The sequence below is a fragment of the Poecilia formosa genome, unplaced genomic scaffold (genome assembly GCF_000485575.1).
Source record: "Poecilia formosa unplaced genomic scaffold, Poecilia_formosa-5.1.2 Scaffold622, whole genome shotgun sequence".
Lineage (NCBI taxonomy): Eukaryota > Metazoa > Chordata > Actinopteri > Cyprinodontiformes > Poeciliidae > Poecilia > Poecilia formosa.
The window spans coordinates 172,921-193,120 of record NW_006800561.1 but is presented as its reverse complement, the minus strand read 5'-3'; the positions used below and the strand labels follow the sequence as shown (position 1 = coordinate 193,120).

At 38.4% G+C, this 20,200-nt stretch overlaps 1 protein-coding gene across 5 annotated transcripts in view; it reads right to left on the bottom strand.

Moving 5' to 3' along the window:
* ptprz1a (protein tyrosine phosphatase receptor type Z1a) overlaps positions 1–20,200 on the bottom strand; it is a 109,233-nt gene that overhangs the window by 13,084 nt on the left and 75,949 nt on the right. Inside the window, exons 11-18 of one of the 5 annotated variants that reach the window (XM_007541664.2) lie at positions 17,841–17,881; positions 16,920–17,736; positions 15,441–15,992; positions 11,440–11,578; positions 4,744–4,829; positions 4,135–4,220; positions 1,496–1,516; positions 290–386 (exon numbers count right to left, since the gene is read on the bottom strand). In XM_007541664.2, coding sequence (XP_007541726.1) covers positions 290–386; positions 1,496–1,516; positions 4,135–4,220; positions 4,744–4,829; positions 11,440–11,578; positions 15,441–15,992; positions 16,920–17,736; positions 17,841–17,881 — 1,839 coding nt within the window. Of the gene's footprint in view, positions 1–289; positions 387–1,495; positions 1,517–4,134; positions 4,221–4,743; positions 4,830–11,439; positions 11,579–15,440; positions 17,737–17,840; positions 17,882–20,200 lie in introns of all 5 variants that reach the window. The other 4 variants (XM_007541662.2, XM_016665806.1, XM_007541663.2 and 1 more) reach the window with 4 other exon arrangements.

Below are 20,200 nucleotides of genomic sequence, written 5' to 3'. Positions count from 1 at the left end.
TTTACCCTTTTCCTAACCCTAACCATCACATACCTAACCCTAACCCGAGCCAAAACTCAATTCATACCTTAGCCCTAACTCTGACCCCTGACCCAAAAACAGGGTTTCCCCTTGTGGGGACCAGGCTCCGGTCCCCACAAGGACCAATTGGTCCCCACAACGTAGTATATGTCAGGAAAATCGTCCCCACAAGGCATTACAAACAAACGCATACACACGCACGTTTTTACTACATTTGTTCTTAGTGAGGTCTGTAGAACCAGTTAGTACTAAACTGATTTGGACTCACAGGCCAAGATGTTGTTGTATCTGTTCTTGGTCTTATTGTCAGGATGGTTGGAGCTGTCTGAGGTCATCCACATGTCCACTGTGCAAGCCTGCACATCCTATAAGAAACACAAGCACCAAAAAAATTCAAGTCTAAGACTGAGGATGAAATTATGAGTGGTTTGCTGCCATATCTGCTGTTGTCATTTCATACACAGCCCATTGTTAAAGTAAATAAATTGCCTGCCACCTGCTGCAGAGAGATTTTTATTCAGATCATGCCTGTTTTTCAAACATGTCTGTGTTCTGTTGTGTTGTTTGACAGGTGGTTGTGGCTCTATCCGTTAAGAGAATCTTACTCTAATTTTATCTGGAATATATTCTGTCTTTAAGGTCTTTGGCAGTGAGATCAATACTCAAATTTACTGAATTTCTGCTACATAAAAAAGTGAAAAACAAATCAAGATGGTCAGATGATCACAGGTCATTTTCAACCTGATCTCTTGTGATGTATGACTGATTACATACATATTAGAATGCATCTGCTTGTAAAAGAATATCACTATTTAAAAAATGACACTTCACAGCAACGGTCATAAACATTCAGGAAACTCTTACATCTTCATGACAAACGTCACGTCAGTCTTATGCACATCCTATCAAATAAAATGTTACCCAAATTTATCTTTCCCTGTTCTTTCATTTAGGAAATAGAAATCTTTTTTTTTTTTTTTGGATAAGGTCACTATGTGTTGATTACTTATGTCATTACTGACATCTGGCGTGAATCTGACTATCGACAGAAATATTAGAAATACATTTTATAAAATACATCGACATAGTAAAGGTTTGTTTCTTTCCACTTTGGCCTCATTACTAAAACTGTGTAAGAGTCCTCTGCTAACCTTGACTTTGAGATCTGTAGATAAGGCATGTTTTAAATAGAATAGATTTAGCTGTTTCTATTATTTATTATGATATCTGATATGGTGTTATCACCAACAATGATTGAAGGAATGAATGAATGAATGAATGAATGAATGAATGAATGAATGAATGAATGAGGATCATTTGGAGTCAAGAACTCTAAATGGTGATAAATAAGTAAGTAAGTAAGTAAGTATAGTAATTAGAAATGTTCATATGGAAGGCATTTCTGAGATGACACATATCTACCGTTTGATGCAGGATCAGGATCATTCACACAGTCTGAAGGAGAGCATCTTACCTCATAACTCTCTTTCAGTGTCTAATGATGAGTGTGAGGAAGCAGTAGGCAGTCCGGATATTTCCATGACAACACAGACAACCAGAGAAGTGCAAAATATACAATTACAAGACAACACAAAAAGAAAACAACAAGTACACAGTTTGATGCAAGAGTTACAAATAAGGCCAACCAAAGGGAAACTCCCTTTGGTTGGCCAAAGTCTTAAATAATGTGGATAAACCAAAAAACAAATGGAAAAAACTACAGTTAAACACTGCACTTGCCTCTATCAGGCATATGAACAAATTCATGTGCTCATTTATGTGAAAATGCTTCATCAACCCTGAAGCATCTGGCTGCTCCCACAGGCCCTGCCTCTCTGTGGTCCTTCATGTTCATGCATCTACAAAAACACCTCCATTCATGCCATAATCACAAAGCTGCAGCTCTGAGCCTTCCCCCAACTGTGAGCATACAGAAAATTTTAATGATAAAAGACTCAGGTATCAGCTGCTGAGATTTCACTACAGTGATCAGGAAACATGGACCTGAATGTCTTCAGCAACACCCTTCACCCGCATTCACTGCTGCTGGTGCCACCAGGGGGCACTGGTGCATGGCTGCCTATCAGACTACCCCAGGGCAGCTGTGGCTGTAATGTAGTAGCCATAGCTGATAGCTTGTCTGAATGTGTGTATGAAATTCTCTGGATTTGATAAAACACTCTACAGGTAAGAGCTGCTTATTATTTACCATAACAATACTACATGGTGTCAGAACCGAGTTATTTTTTCATCCAGTTCAAGTGCCTTGAGCTGACAATTGTTGTGAATTGGCGCTATATCAATAAATTAAATTGAATACAGTATGCCAGAAATGCTGGACAGAACATGAAGAAAAAAAAAAGAATTAATTTCACAAACACAGAAGGAAGGCCCATTTATTTGAATAGCAACACATGTGAAATTTGGATTACAGGTCAGGCTAAAATAATCAAAAGCTGGTGAACCAAGCAGCTGATTTACCCAAACATTTGTGGTAGAAAATATTAAAATAAGGTATAATAAAGTTATACAATGTACGCATTCTAAGTGCCCTTGAACTCTCACCTTGAACCTGTTTGGGTCACACACACAAGATTGGATGCTGTTTTCCTGCAGCTGCCTGGGAGTCAGACCGACTGACCCTGGTTTTGGATTTCTTGGTATAAAATCCATGTGTCGACTGGCAGAACTTTCATTCACAGCTGTTAATCTGGCTTGTTCATCATTGATCGTCTTTTAAGCTCTGTCTTGTGCACAATATACAAAGAAACCTAACAGTGATTTCATCTAGCAGTGGTTGACAATTAATTTTTTCCACAACACTGCTGTCAAAAGAGATAAAAAATAAACATTTTGTCCAACCAGAAGGAACCACAGGTTGTCCTGGCTTACAGTGCAGAGCTGAGAGGCTGCAGCCAAAACATTACATTCTGTGAGCTCATAAAATGTAAAATTATTACATTTTATGAGCTTCCTATTGTTAGTTAATGACTAACTGATTGTCAAAAGATCTTTTAGTCATTATTCATTATTTTATTATTCATTATGAGGTTAATGTTAACAGCCAGTCAAACAGCTACTTTTCTATCAAGCTTCACTGCACTAGTAATGTAATGGTACATTACTTTATGTGAAACTAGTAAGAAATCAGAGAAAGTGCTCTATTCTGATTGATTCATCTCTAAAGGTTCAGTTTGCATTAAAGATACCTTTAATTTCACAAAAAATTCCCATCATCATCATCATCATCATCATCAACATCACTAAAATGTCTTTGTAACGTCTTTGGGATATTGTTTTCTTTGGTGGCAGTTTGAGGACAAAGCTGGACCTGGATTCATTAAGTCAGTGAACAGAAAAAACACAAGTGACTTCCTGTTCACAAGAATGAAGGGAGGCTCCTCACAAACCATGTGAACAACTGCAGTCACAGTCAACAGGCATTTTGAGAGGGCTCTAAGCTTATTTTGCTTTTGTTTTTAGCTAATATTTTATTAGTTTATTTAATTGAGTCAAATCTCCTAATTACTTGTTTTTTGTGTTTATAACTTTTTGTTTGTTTTTTTAAACAAAACTCTTTAAATGAGATCTTGGATCTCAATGAGACGACCTGTATGAATAAAGATAACATTTTTTGGGATTTAAATCTGCAATAAAAAAACTAATTTCAGTTCATTCTATTTATTCATGGATCATTAATGATCCCAGAATCAATATTAGTCAAACAATGCTGTAGCCAGTGGCGCAAAAAGTGGGTATGCAGCGCATGCAACGCATAGGGGCGCAGCACCAGAGGGGGCGCCAAAACCCCGTCTGGATGGGGCGGTGCGCCGATTATGTCTTCCCATACACTTCAGCGCGCCTTATGCTCCTTCACCTCACGCACATGATGAGGTAAATCTAGCGTGAGTTTCACCCTCTCACCCCTTGCCTTGGGGGCGGGGGTGATTTATGTTTTCACATCCACCAGAATAATGTGCAGTTGCGCTACTGGCTGTAGCCATGCGTCATGGTTTAGTGACAGGGACAACATCCAGGAGCTGCATGCCAGCCACAGCATGTCTGCACATGACAGCTGGAATCACAAGTACAGAAATGTTCCTGGTCTCATACCTCAAACTCTGCTGTGAAGCCCTGAGTGCTGTGAAGTTCAGCAACGTGTTTGACAAAGTCCTTCACTAGAAAAGCGGTGTCCTCACCTGGAAGATTTAAGAAGGAAAATTAAATACATGGAATACAGATGATACAGATACCAGACATTTTTGGGAAAATGGATTTTAGGCAACTTTATTTCCAAAGCTGATCTTCTTTTCATTTTTTCAGTTTTGGCAAAAATCATCCACAGAAGCCCTCTGGAAGAATACATTAAGAGCCTTAAAGACAGAGAGGACAGATGTTGTTCTTAAAATCTTTAAAGAAGAAAGCACTGGTCAGCTGGACTGGTCAGCAGTATTTGTTAAACATTGGTGCTCTGCACGAGTTTGGATATCTTTTATAATGTGGACACTTTAGAAGCATCAGTTATAACATAACAGACATTCTGTGGTTCAAAAATATGGTAACATGCATTTTACATATGAAGGCAAAGTGATATAGTAGTTAGAAATTTAAATTTGTAAAGCAGTATTTGCCAAAAACAAGAATGAGATTTATGTTTTCAGATTTTCATTCATATCTATTTGTATTTGTATGTGTGTGTGTGTGTGTGTGTGTGTGTGTTACCAGATGTTGATGCAGCAGCAGACTGTGTGATGACTCGGGGTGACGACATGTTGTTGATGTAAAAGTGAGCCGTCTGGAAGCACATTCTGTAGAAAAGAAGAAATAGGATGAAGGTTTACTTTTCTTTGTTCAACACATAGATTATAGAAACAGAGATGTTTCTGCTGCAGCCATGTTAGAGCTCAGGGAAAACAAGTTTATGACCAACTTAAAAACAGGAAGACAAAAATAACACCGGCAGCAAAGCAACAGAAGTGCCGTGAATCCAAAAGCTGAAAGATGCTTTTGTTTTCATGTGATTCTGCATGAGCCCAAATTTTGACATTACATGTTAATCTTCACATAAACACGAAAAAAAAGATGTTCTGCTAATCCTCAACATGTTTTTAAATGGATGCGGCTTCTGTAATGAACCTGTGAGATCTCAGCCAGAAATGGACATCGCCTGGGAAGACGGCTGAGCCCAGAGATTAACAGACGAATATTTAGAAGAAACCACGATAATCAAAGACTGAGCCTCACTGGTTCAGTAAGCCAACAATGGATTTCTGTTTACATGGTCAAGAAGATGTTTATACGCATTCACTATGTTCATACTTTGCTTTAAATCTGCCTATGCATCTAAAACTGACCTATCTGTTCAATTTTATCAAAGCAAAAATGTTTGGTTAATTTTGCAATGACACAAGAACAACTCTGAACAGGCAGACCAAGACACGGACAATAAATCTAAGATATTTACACATAATGTCCGAGTATAAAACTGCAGACATACTGTTGTTATTTTTGTTCAAAACAGAGCATTTTCTTCTCAGTTCAATAAAAATGACTTTCAGTATTTTTACACTAGAAAAACAACCATCTCTCCTCTTTGGTTTTACTTTTAAAGAATCTATAATGAGTGTAGAATACTCCACTACAAGTTTGACTCATTAACTTGTTGTGGCTGTCCTAATGCTAAAAAAGCATTTTAAAAGTATTTTTTTTCCAAAATCTAAAAATGCCCCAGAGAGAAAAATCATTCACTTCAGATTTGATCTATTTCAGTATTCTCAATTTTGAACTAGAGATGATCAAATGCAATACAAATTCATAAAATCTCAGTGAAATGGTTTATTAGTTTAGTGCTGAGCTGTGAAGCAGATCCCAGTGTCAGTCAGTTTGTTTAGACATTATTTTAATGTTGGAGCTACACAACAAAGGTCGACCTCATTTAGACACGTTATTTTTGTCTTTTCATAGCTGGGAATTAGACCCATAGATTTCTTCTATGTTTTATTTCAGCTAAATATTCATAATGTCCACAAAATTGTGAGTAAATCATACAGAAATGCTAAAAAAAAGTCTAAAGAGTAAGTCAAAGACATATACATTATAGACAGCAACTAAAATTTTCTATTTTTCAGTTGTGGAAAAATGACGAGATACTGACATGTCAGTGCTGTGGTAACAGATTGAAACTGCATCATGCTGTTTAGAATCCTGTAATTTCCAAGCAGAACTGCTGACAGAAAATCTCTACTAAAGATTGACTGTCAGGCTGGATAAAGTATATCAGTAATGAGAGGCCAAACACAGTAGCATTAGACGTCTGCAATGCAGCATCATCTACTGTCCACATAAGATGATGCTGCAGTGCTTTCAGCTGTCAAACTCTGGCCTGGACCTGCAACACATTCTAAAGTGGTTCATCTTCTTACATGATTACACTGTTGACCAAAAGCAGGACATTTGTGCCTTTTTGCCACATGACCATAACAATTAATACAGTCAGTAATAAACTGTGTGGTGTTATTGTGCAGTTTGATGTCAACCTGACCTTGTCAGTGTCTCATCTCTGTCCAGTTGTGATTTAATCTGCATCTACAGTTGTGATAAAGGCATGTGGTGACATTTATGTTTTATTATGATTCTCAGTCAACTCACGGATCTGACATAATTGAATGGCCTTAGTGAGCAACAGATCACACACAGTAAATGTCCAAAGTGTCAAATAAGCAGCGTCAGAGCATGGGAACACTGTAAAAGTTCATACTAATAGTGAAATTGACACTATGCAATTCCATAACAGCACTTTCCTGAGATGGTTGCCATTGGTTATTGATGCCACAGGCCAGCATGTCTCTATTGAGCTTCTCACAAAGTCCTCCAAAATTACAGTGCTTGGCTTTTATTATCAAATCACTGACATATGGCTCAATAGTTTCGCCAGCCCTTTGTCTACATGTGTTGAATTTGTGTCTCTCCATAGTGATATTCATCTGAGGACTGCACATTTCACAAAACTTTCTATTGAGGCATATGGGGTCCTCCCTAGATTCTGCAGAAACCAGGATAGTTCATTTGTCCTCATCTCCACCAGGCGCCCATATCTCAGCTGCAATCACAAATGATGTTTCACATGCAGTTGCCTCAGGCCTGGACAGATTCAGAAGAAAGTTGGGTCGAGGTTGTCCTCCAGCTTGTCCGAGTATGCTGCTATGATAAATATGTTTTATCCCATCAAATACTAGCAGGTGGGGCCGACTGAAGCAGTCCGCCATGTTGTGAAAAGAACAATGGTTCCACACTAACCTACAGTACTCACAGCATGAGATAGTTCACAAAACCACTGAAGTCCATGGTGTGGGATGTGGTAATAAAGAGTCCTGTTGTATTGATAACTTGGTTTTATAATGACTGTCAGCCATCAGCAAACACAGCAGTGCACACTGCCCAGTGGAACCATACATGAGAGAATAAAAAACTTAAGCGCCCACATGCGCAAAACCAGAACTATGGCATCTGTGAAAGCCCAGTGTTACCATGTGCACATTCAATATTCTACATCCACAATAGAGACTGTCCTGTAGTGTTGGTCCATCCAGAGCAGGGTTTAGCGGACAGTATGGAATGAACAACCTGCTGTCCTGACTTCAACCCTGCGGACCACCTGCAGGAACAGCTTGTTTAGTGTGAGGCCTGGTTGAGTTAATTGTGTAGCAGTGTGTGAAAAAAATTTCAGAGGATTACCTGGTAATCAAGGTATAAATGTTTGTGGTGAATGCTTTGTAATGAGATATTTACTTCATTTAGAATGAGTTTGAGAGCAAAACCACAAATCATTCATTTTTATAGAGCTGTGCAGGCGATAAACCTTGATTTGATGTTATTTTGACCTAACATAATCTTTTAATTTATTGCCAATGTTGTGGCTATTGACAAGTCAGGCAATGTTTTCCAAAGCTGTGTGGCTCCTCCCTGGGTTGTCACAAAGGAACAATAGAGGAGGCGAATGCAGGAAGATTAGTGCAGGTTTGGCTTCTTGCCATCATCACATCGAGACACGAATCCCTGGACCAGCCTAATCAGGCGGATGTCATTTTCTATCCAGTGAGTCTCTCTAGACATATCAGCTGAGTGGATGCTCAAATTGCTGCAGCTGAGAAACATCCCTCGCTGAAGATTAATCCCCATGCTCCTCAGATTATTGCCGGATTAGCACCGCTCAATCTTTGATATACAACAACAAGCAGAGTGCAAAACAAGAACAACAAGTTAAGTCAGATGTGGCCCTGTAAAATTACTTGGAAATGTACAGTCAGTAAAAAAAATGGCTTAAGTGTTAAACACTGCCTGACAGCATATCCAATCAGATTTCTGAAGATGGTCATTTCACAGTCTGAATGAAAGAAAAAAAAAATAATTCAAATATATACTTTGCATGTGTGAAAAAAATAAAAAACATCACTTGTTAGTGCCAACAAATCAAAACACTAAGAGGGGAGTGAGTGGGACACACGTCCATATTGACTGGTATCTCAACCATGAGGTGGCTACAGATAAAACCACGCTGTTCCGACTCTCAGGAGCGAAAGCACATAAGACATTTTTTGTTGAATCCACAACATTTCTTATGTTATGGACTCAACATAAGAAATGTTGAGTCCATCTTCCAAGACAGTACTAACCCTGTACATTAACAGTGCAGGTACTGAAACTAAATGCAACACAAAGAATGTTCTGGTGTCATATGAACAATGTGTGAGCTGAAATTTCATTGAGATAAGTTGACTGACAAAAAACTATGAGGGGCCATATAGGACAAAAACTATATTTTCTTTCACACACACACACTTACAATACTAAAATTGCACATATACACTAGATTTAGATATAGATATACAGACAGAATAATTATACACAGTGTAGGAGAAATATATACATTTTTGAACTTAATACAAAATGTTATTTTGTATTTACGTGAGTTTCATTTGTTACTCTGCTATTTGAAAAAGATAAGCATCTGTAATTGTATCTTGTTTAAGCTTATTACGTGGTGCCTTTTGATTGGTTATTGACTAATTAGTTTATGAAAGATGAGGTCACCTGCTCATTGTAGTCTGGCACCTTGAGAGTAACAGTCTTTTGACAGTCACTTTCTATTTGTTTTGAATGTGTTTGTTATTTTATTTCCTTTTATTAAGCCCAGTAAAGACTTAAAGATGACCGTCGGATTCAAGACCTCTTTTTTTTGTAAGAAATGTGTTACGTACGAAAGAGCTGTGAGGGGCTAGACTAGTGAGAACTTGCCGCACTTACACACAGACTAACGTTTTTCAGCCTTTATTTCTATTGTGATTATTTTTCTGCATATCACTAAGAAAAACATGACATTTAAGATTAGAACATTACATCAGAGCAACAAAGACATACCAAAATATGGGTTTAGTGAAAAATATGCTTAAAATCAGCATTAAGGTCTCTGTTTTTATAACGTACTTTTGGTCTAACAAATGAGCATCATCTCAGTGCATATTCTAGTTTTATGAAAATGGCTGTATTATATGGTAATTATTTGTGATTAATTTTCTAAATCATAAGCAACTCTTAAGCAGTTTGTTTCATGTTGGAATAAATGTTAAACTATCAAGACAGAATTCATTATGAAAATTAAAAGACTGAAATAATAATTTCCTGTTCATATCATATATTAGGTGAACAGTACAGGTGTGGATATTTAACCTACACCAATGCAGGTTAGAGAGTTATTATTTAATTATTTTTGTACAGGAAACTTGTTAAAACAGGAATAATCAGCTTGAACAAATGTATTTTACTCCCAAAGGTTCCACTGTATTTACTTTAATGTGTTTTTTGTTTATTTAAGTCTGTTGTCAGTGATGAGGATGTTACATCTCTCAGACTAGAGATTAATGAAGAGAAACATTCTCTTCATTAATCAGAAGTGTTCAATGAAGAGAATGTGTATCTTGTTTTCACATCTTGTAAAAACAAGATGGCCACGCGTTTTGTGTTTATAAGATGTGCGTACATCTTGTAAAAGAAGAGTACAGGATGTACGGGCAACGGGAACCAGTTTCATTCTATTCATCTACTATTCTTTCAGTTATGCTCAAAGGCAACCTCTGCTGCCCTCTTCTGGTAAGTGTGAGAAACGGAAACCAGAACAGTGATTTTTAGATTACAATAATTTAAAAGTAGGATGTTTTTTTAGACATAGAAGCATAGTTGATATGTATTTTGTCTTGAACAGAGTGAGGTTATCATAAAAATAAGTAAGAGGAGAAATAACGTGTGCATTGGAAGAAACCAAAGAGTGTAAAATGAAGGGGGGCAGAGCTAGTGACTTTGTCAAGTGTAAAGAAAAATTCACAGATAAGTTTGAAAACAAATAATCATGCTCTTTAGTCATAAAATAATGTCACTTTCAAAAGAATTCAAGTTATTTTAACTTTATCACTTTTAACAGCAATACAAACATAAACTTTAATTTATTATATGTTGACTTTATTTGACTGACCAGCACAAAGTAGAACATATGATAGAAGAGCTGGAGGAAATCCTGATAGACTGCAGAAGACTTGAGACTGGGGTGGATGTTCGTTTCAGGAGGAATCATTTCCTGAGCTGCAGGAAATGATTCAGATCTAAATACATTTATGTGCTAGAGTGGCCTAGTCAAAAGGCATGCATGTTCCATCCAATGTGACTGATCTTGAGCAATTTTAAAGAGAATTGCTGCTAAACTTTAAACTTCTGGATCAGTGTTTCTCATCTCTGGTCCTCAGGGACCGCTGCCCTGCATATTTCATATATGTCTCTGTTTCAGAACATTAGATTTTAAATTATTGCATCACCTCCTTTGAAGCCATCAAGTGCTGTAGAAGCCTGTTCATCACTCACTTATTCAACTCAGAAGTGTAACACCTAAAATATGCAGAGCAGTGGTCCCTAAGAAGCAGATGATGTACATGCTGATAAAGACATGCTCCAAGAAACTTTTGGCTCCGTTTCCAGAGAATGATAGCTCCACACATTGTTGACTAAGAAGGGATGAAAAGAAATGGATGCAACACCCTTCAGGTTTTGTTATTTAAAAAAGTTTTTATATTATGAATTTGTTTCTTTTCACTCAGTATGGCCTGCTATTATATGAACCATCTCCTGGTTTTGTTTGGTTGTTCCTAGTTATCAAATTTGTTTGTAAAAGTTATACTGGAGCCTTAATGTGGACCCCTTTGAAATTTGGGGTCATTAATTTTTTTGTATCTTTCTTAGATTGGGATGGCACCATCAGAATGGAGATATAAAATAAAGGGACTATCAATTTGGGATTTTGTTTGAAGGTCAAAGAAAATAATATGGAGGTGTTTGGCAAGCAGCATGCAGGTGTGATGGAACAGGGGTACTGACCTCCAGTAGATGAAGATGCCAATGAGAACAACCAGGCCAAGCAGAGTGAGGGTGGAAATGATGACCAGAGGAACCACAGCCTTCCTCTCCTTCTCACTCATGGAGCCGACCCTGGACTCATGGCTGCTGTTACTGGCATCTGCACAGAGTCAACAAAGGCGGGTAGATGTGAAACCATTCTCTGGGAGAGGGAAACTGAAGCTGATGATTGTTGGTTGTTAACAAAAACCTTTCTTTGTTAATGTTTAAAACATTTTAGAGATCAGCTCCAACATTCATTATTTTAACTGTTCTCCTGAAATTAAATAACTGTTGCAGTCCCATTGCTCTTGTACTATTGACAGTGACAGATATGACTTTTTCTTGAAAAATTACAATTATCCAGGAAACATAACTTAAATGAAAGCCTTTAACTGCAAAAGTTCACTAATGACCAGGGGTTAACGCAGCTATAAGTTCTTGCTGGGAATATGACAAAAATCGCCGTGGGCTCATTGTTTAGCCTCTCCGTTTCTTTCTCTGAAGGTCTTGGCACACAGTCGGTGGAACATAACTAAGTACATTTACTTGCATTGCTGTATTACAATTTGTCTACTTTGTACTTTAAGTTGTTTAGAAAAATTGAACTTTTACTTTTAATTAAATTTGTTTTGAGTAAAGTATTTTATTCAGTTACATTTGAAATCATATTCACAAATGAATAAAATGAAACATAAGAAAACATCAGAAAAAACAACAACATTGATCTTTTGGCTAGTTTTGTACTTTGCCCTCAGCTGGCATGTATTAACATTGATAAACGATTTTCTGACGTTAGTGTCTGCAGTGATGCTAACTAACATCAATAGTAGTTTGTCCTTTGTTGAACAAATTAGTTGCTATCAAGTTTTGTTTTTGCGTGATTAAAAATTCACTGTCCTGTGGTATTTTCCCATTTTTTGTTTTAGAGTCTATAAATGGTAAGTGATTTATTGTTTTCCCTATTCCAACACAAGTGGCATTTTTTGTGTCTGTAGACCACCTGTGTAAAATGTCGCAGTCAATAAATCAAATGCACCAATCCAATCAGCACCGGTCTTCTGGAAGTAGATGCATGTGCCATGCAAAAAATCTCTGGTCATAAGCGTTTTTTCTCACTGTGTTGTGTTGTATATGAGCAAAATAACATGTAGCACAACTAGATATTATCTGTTTGCTTTTAACTGTGACATTTTGTAGCAAGCAGATGTTTAACAGCTGCCTGTTGACGAAAGGATTGAGCTCCAGGGTTCTGGGAGGAGAAACAGAGAGAGGAGGGCGACTGGATGGGGAGAGGCTCCAGACAGCACGGACAGTTCAGAAACATTTCGGAATAAGAAAAATTTTTATTTATGAACAGATGAACTGGTGTTTCAGACTGCCTATTGCTAGCAGATCTATTCTGACTCAAAGTGCAGCTGTAACTGGTTCGCTATCCGAACACTCGGTTTACTTTCACCCCTGCTAATGATAGATTAAAATTTTTTAATATGAATTTCAATCACTGACTCATGATGATCCCACAGAAAAAAAAATCTGAAAGCGTATGTGAGATATAGACTAAATTCTGTAAAAATACATTTACCCTTAAAACAGCTTTACAATTAGTTGTAGAAAATCCTTCCTGGTCTTCACCTAACTCAGTCAGAGAAATCTCTCAGATTTACTGTTATGCACTTTAGACCTAACATCTGTATTCTGGGTGATGATGTTAAAAATGTTGTTAGATACTCTGAGATGCAGAATCTCCGTGTCACCATCACTTTGGTTGACATAACAACAGCACCATTAATAAATAAATACCAGCAAGTGTTAATCATTTCTCTTTCTATCACCAAATAGACCATCTTACAGAACTGGAAAGCAAGACATTCACTCAGTAGGAATCACTGGAGCAATCTATTCACTGGGTACACATCAGTGGTAAAAGTGACAGTGAAGCAAGCACGTTGCATTCTGGGAAGGCTTTCTGGGTCACGACACCGTTTTAGTAAACTCAGAATGACATTGTATAATATTCCTGCCCTTTAAAGTACTTTTAAAAATGAAATATTATTTAACACCCTTTCACAGTTTTCTCAGGAAACCCAGTAGATTCCAGTGAGATAAGTGACTTGCCGGTGAGTTTCATGAAATAAATTGCATCACAAGGAAAGAAAATCATGTGGAAATATAGAAGCATCGTCCTGCCAATTTAGCAACTGTGTGACATCAACAAAGTCAGTGTTCTGGAGCCCAGGTCTCAGTCCAGAGGGAGCCTGCAAACCTGAAGAGTTCTGTCAGGTTTGTAGGCCAGCAGCGTTTTGCCTACAGAAGGATTAGACCAAAACACCAAACCAAAGGAATGTAGTTTAAAAGGCAATGATGAATTTAGAGGGAAGTTATTATTCTGGATTATTATTTTATCATCTATTATTTTGACAAATAAAATATCTTGGTAATCCTAATTGAACAAACAAAATAAATAAATAAAAGTATTATCTAATTTAATGTCAGGCACTATCCGATTTCAAATGTAAATACACAACATTTTGGTGTTACCATTCCTACTTTTATTCTTCCCAGAATGTTTTGTTTGTCCATCACAGGTACTCAAAGGGCCTTAGTCTGTACATTCATGACAAAGTCACACTTTGTCATGACCTAGTAATCTGGAAGGGAACTCCTGCTAACCCTGGGGCAGATCGAGTTAACGTTCCTCTTCTGGACAAACTGAGCGAGCTCAACCATTAATGACTGTGTTGACCTTTCTGACCTGTTCATAAAGAGACCAAGCTGCATTTTCTTTCAAGTCTGTCACCTCATGAATTTTGCTTTATCCATCAGAAACACTGCAGATTCTACTGTTTATGCAATAAATTGCAAAGTTTTTGACAGAGGAACGAAAACGGTTCATTCATTTGGTCCTAAGGTCCAATGAGAGAAATGGACTCACCAAGGTCCTTCTGAGAAGACTTCAAACTAAATAATGAAGACAGGGTTCATTGATGATACCTAATATAAATCACACTGAAATGGTGCTCACCCTGATGGAATATCTGCCTAAAACAAAGCATGGCTGGATTTCTCTATGAATGAATCCAGCAATTACCAAACAATTACCAGTTCCCTGGTGAGAAGTGAAATCTACCACTTCTAAAGCAGATGTGGCATTCTGCAATTAATGATGCAAAACAGCAGGATATCTTTAATGAAGTCATTCATTGTTTTGAAACTCTGTCTGAGCATTAAAAAGTGAAATATGTTACATTTGTTTATGATGCACAACATGCAAACACGTAGAAGTCTTCTTCATTCTTATATTAGGACCAGTATTCCCAGGCAATAATTATTAGCCATTTTTGGTAAACTGCTTGACAAATCTAAATAGCAAAATGGTGAATATAGTTTATCTATCAAAATAAATACACACAACAATCATCTGAGGTTTTAAAGAACTCTGCTGCCCTCTGGTGTGCATGTCAAGAAGGGTTAGATCTCAGTTGGACCTTGTTTTGATCTTAAGAACAAAGCCATTGAACATGTGAAAGCCATAAATTACATATTCATACACCTTCCTTAAAAGATGTAATCTCTAAACTTTTAAAATATTCCTTCCATCTTTTTACACAATTTCAGCAAAATAAATAAATAAATAAATAAATAAGTAAATACATAAATAAATAAAAGGTCTTATCTTGAGCAGTTCCTAACCAAACCCTACTTCCTATGTTATTGATTTTTGGGACTTTATCTGAAATAATAAATAATAAATAAAACAAAGTAAAAACACACTTTTATAGATAATGATGTTCAGTGTTGTTGGGTATAATGTTTAGAATAAATTTGCTTTTGTTTACCTTTACATTTCATTTTTCAATGTAAAAATCAAATATAATTTTGTTGAAATTCACTGATGGATGTCCACAACACTTGCTGGCCCTTTGGCTTTTGTTGCTCTGATGGGTTTATCACTTCTCGGCATCAGCTTTTTTTGTTTTTACCTGAGACTGGGTCTTCTTCCTCAGATTCTGTCTCTGTGTGTTCTGAAATAGTGAAGTCAGAAGATGTCTCGTTGTCATTAAGGCCTTCGCCTTGCCCTGAGCCGCTAATATCTGTCCCTCCCAGAGACCAGGGTGAACCCGAGGCCACCTCTGCATCAGTCGGGGCCACTTTGCCTCTTACTTCTGGACTGATGGCACTGCCGCTGCCACTTTCAAAATAGAAAGCTGAAGAGTGTTCCTCCACATCATCTGGGCTCTGACCAGATTCCAGCAAAATGAATGGAGGGACAGTGCTCACGACTTTGGTTGAATGAGGAAGTGGGCTTACTCCAGAAGCTGAGGTTTGACCTTTATCCCACTCCTGGTCTGATCCTTCCTGCGAGTCAGGGAAGAAGGCTGAGCCAGAGGAGCTGCTGCTAAAGTCTAACACCTGCTCCTCTGTAGTGGGGGTAAGTGGGAAAGTGGTGGGCAGGAAAGGGAGGGAAGAGGTTTGGAAGGTGGTGCTTCTCTCTGATGCTGACAAACTGGGATCCGCAACAACAGACAATGTGGCTGTAACAGAAAGATGCAGGTCACTATGGGTGGCTTGGAGAAATTGTGGAGAGGACATTGAGATAGCACTATGGAATAGCAGAGAGTGGTCAAAAGACAGAGCAGCAGAGCCCAAACTTTCCAGAGATAGTGGAAGGTTTTCTACATTAGAACCAGAAGCTGAAAGTAAAACCATGCTGGAGTACAGCTCTAAACTTTTAGTGCTCTTGGCTGATGTTGACAGTGACACATGAGGAGAGGTGTGCAACCATGATGAAGGTGCTGATGTCTCTAGAGAACAGCCACACACAATGTCCACATCGCTTGCTAGGAGTAACCCATCACCAATGATCTCAGGAACTAAAGACTCTGTGCTGCTCCCTGTTGCATATCTTGAATCCTCAAATCCAGTTGCTGGAGATTTGGACAAGCCCAGAGAAAAAGTGAAATCACTAGAAAAAGCGACTGAAGGCTGTAGGGTAGGGCTGGAAGAAAGAGATAATGTTGAGGATGAAAAATTCAAGGAAGTTTGTGAAAATTCGGCTGTGACACTGGCGTGTGTTAGGTCCAGCACTGATTTGAGTGGAGGGGTATTACTAAGTACAGAGAGATCACCTGAAGACCCAGACAACAAAACATCATTATCACTATCCCAAAAAGTGAGGTTAGAGAACGCAGAGTCAGTTGTTGGACCAGGTAGGGAACGTGAAGGGTGAGAGGGGTGAGGCAGGGTGGAAGCAAGGAGGAAAGGGATTGAGGTAGAAGTCAGGTCTTCACTAGACAGAAATCCAGTAGCAGCATGCTGGGAGTCTGGAGCGCTGGCAGATGACACAGGCCACAGGGAGGAAGGGTCATGCAAGCGAATGGAGAGAGTGGCGCTTGGCTCCAAGGTGTCACACATAGGGGAGGAGGCAAAGGAAGAGGAGGGGAAGAGAGAGCTACGCTCACCGTTTGATAGTGGCTGCGTGGATTGAACAACAATGCCACTCAGCACCACAGATGGGGATGAAAAGTGAGGCATGGTGGAACTTGTGGCACTATGGTGTTCAGCTTCTGTGGATGAAAAGGTCTTGGAAGTAGAGGGTGATATCTGAATCTCAGGAAAACCTCTGGTATGAGTAGAAACATTCTCATCAGTAGTACTGTCTTCACTTATGGCTTGTGCCAAACCTTGATCAGTCTCGGCTTGCTTAAAGGACGGCGATGAGTTACTGCTCATATCTGTGGTGAGAGATGACTCTATGGTAGGTGGATATTGAAAAATAACTTTTGAACTGTCTGTCTTTGTGTCAGGGGTTATAGGGTTAACAGTGCTTGGGACAACTTTTCCGTTTTTGGATAAGTCTTCATGATGTTCTTGTACATTTACACCATCTGTCTTTATATGTGTGAGAAGAGGAGAGGGAGAAGTTGAAATTGGGGCTTCTTCTGTTGTGAAATAAAAAAGAGTGTTGCTACCAGTGCCTGCACTCCCTCTGCTCTCTGGCAACTTAGTGTCTGCTGGTGGTTGTAAGGGAGTACTCATGGGTCCTGTCTCCTCAGAGGGTCTTAAAACTTCACCAGACTGACTGGATAGTAGAGCAGAAGCAGGTTCAGTAGTGGTTCTTCTCTCACTGGACTCTTCTGTAGGAGTTCCAATGCCAGGCAAGTGAAACCAAGGTGGTGCTGATGTTGTGGTCCTTGGTGAGTCTGCAGTACCCCAGTTTAAATTATTGTTCCTGATTTGGTCCACCTCATTCCAGGACAAGTCAGGTTCATAGTTGCCCTGTATGTGAAATTGGAGATTGTAAGTTATTATAGCAAGATGAGCTGTACACATAAAAGCTAAAATGGGAGGTGCACAGAAAACAAGAGTAGAGGTTCATGTACCTCAAATTCAGTTTCATCTGAACCTGGATCCAGAGCATTTTCTGAAAAGGAGAACAGGTTATAAAATTAGAAAGATCAAATAATTGAAAAAGAGAACAGGCTTTTAGAAAACTCATGAAATGCAATGATTGATAACCAGAGTTAGATTTTGATTTAACCATCTGAACCACTATGAGCATTAACACTGATATCCTTGGTCTGGATAAATAAGGCTGAAAAGAAGAAAATGAAATGATTTGGATTAAAAGATTGCAGGGGGGAAGAGTCAAAGGCATATTAAAAATAATAAGAATATGAAAATGAACTTTAGTTTTATTATTTAAATATTCACAAATAATAATAAAATAACATATTTAAGGAAGTTAAGGAAGCTCCTGCAAAACTGAAATCAAAATAAGACAAAAAACTGAGGAGAAACAAAGGATCAGCACCATCTTCAAGTCAGTATAAAAAGTAATCTCATGCTTTCAGTTCAGAATTTTAATCTGTCAAGTCACTTCATCGCTGTATTTCTTCTGCTTATCTAGGATTTAGTCAGCAAATAGCCAGCAAGACTAGGGAGTTTATTTCTTTAAGTACAACTCATTTTCACAAATCTCAAAGAACTTGTATTTAATTTTCACCATTACTGGTTATTGTAGTTTTGGTACACACACACATGCAGGAAAACAGGCATGTTCATGCATGGATTATCCAAAAGACACAGCATCATTTAACATTTATCTACAAAAACCACTAAATAACCAAAATAAATATAAAGTGAAGTAGGGTGGGGGCGGTTAGGGCAGATGGGCAGAAAGGGGTCTTGACGCCCTTACCTGTCTAGGGCTAAGTTACACATCATGGAGACCAGTAGAGACTGGTCTGTGAAGCTTCAGGTGAAGGGTGGAAGGCTGTTAAACAGGGTTTTGGGGGAAGCTACCATGGGCTTCGACAAAAAGGCCACAAATAATGTTTTGGTTGACAATAGAGCTAAACTGTATCAGCAGAAGTAGTCACCTTTCCAAATCATTGACTTGTCATGTTCTATCACCACCAGCAGCTAATCAATCATGCAGACTGCTTCTACAATCATCCGGGAGAGAATGGGTCGCTGTCAGGACACCAGTGAATTCCAGCACAGCACCATGATAGGAAGCAACTTGTACAATATGTCCAGCTGTGAAATTTCCTCACTACTGAATATTTCACAGTCATCTGTTATTGGCAACATAAAGTAGAAGTGATTAGAAATGACTGCAACACAACTACAAAGTAGGAGGCCATGTAAAATAACTGAGTCCTGGACATCACAACCTGAGGCAAACAGTGTGCTGGAGTCACCAACTTTGCAGAGTTAGTGACTTAACTAGTTTAGGAACAGTGGAATGGTTTTCTATGACTGAGCAGCGGCATCCAACTGCAGCACAAAGCCTTGGACATACCAGATGTGCTCGCTAGAGTGATAAATCATATGTCTGTCTCTTAATGGAAAAGTAGAGCTTGGCAGTTGCGGAATATGGCAATGTTCTGACTGCACTGTGTCAAGTGTAAAGTTTGGTGGAGAGAGGATTATGGTGTGGGGTTGTTTATCAGGAGTTGGGCTCAACCCCATAGTTTCAGTGTAAGAAACAGATAATGCTACAGCATAAGAAGACATGTTGGACATTATGCTCTTGAAAAGTGGAAACAGTTTAGGAAAGCTCTTCCCTGTTCCTACAGGACAGCCCACCAGTACACAAAGCAAGGTTCATAAAGAGATGGATGAATGAGTCTTGATCTTATGGAAGCCCGTTTCTATCACTCTGTAAAAAAAAAAAAAAATTATTTCATTATAATGAGATAGCATCTCAAAATAATGAGATACTAACTGAGTGCTGATAATGAGATATTATCTCATTGTAATGACATAGTCTATATAGGCTCAGGAAGTTTGGAGATGTTTCGAATTAGTTCAGTCCACCTGTAGTGGTTTGACTTTCCTGTCGGTCGAGCCTGCCGCCTGCAAGCACCGAATACTAGCTAAACATAGCTGTGTACAACGGTAAGAAATGAGGTTTTGTTAATTTAAGTTAAGTCTGTAAAATAAGCTAGTATAGCATAAAGTAATCAATTTGGCATACTGACAATGGTAGCTAATCTTGAAGATGGTTTAAGAAGATGCATTCATATCTTTGAAGGTAACATTTTCTGTTTCTTTACTTCGTCAGTACACAACTGACTTCCTGGTAATTTTAGTTAATATCTGAGGATTACGTGGTTTTATTTGCTGTAATGACACTTGTTCAGTTTACCACAAAGTCATGGTGTAATAACTGGTGAGTGGTTAGTAGATGCTGCATCTTGCTCCCAAATCACTGCGACACCAAAATGATCCCTCT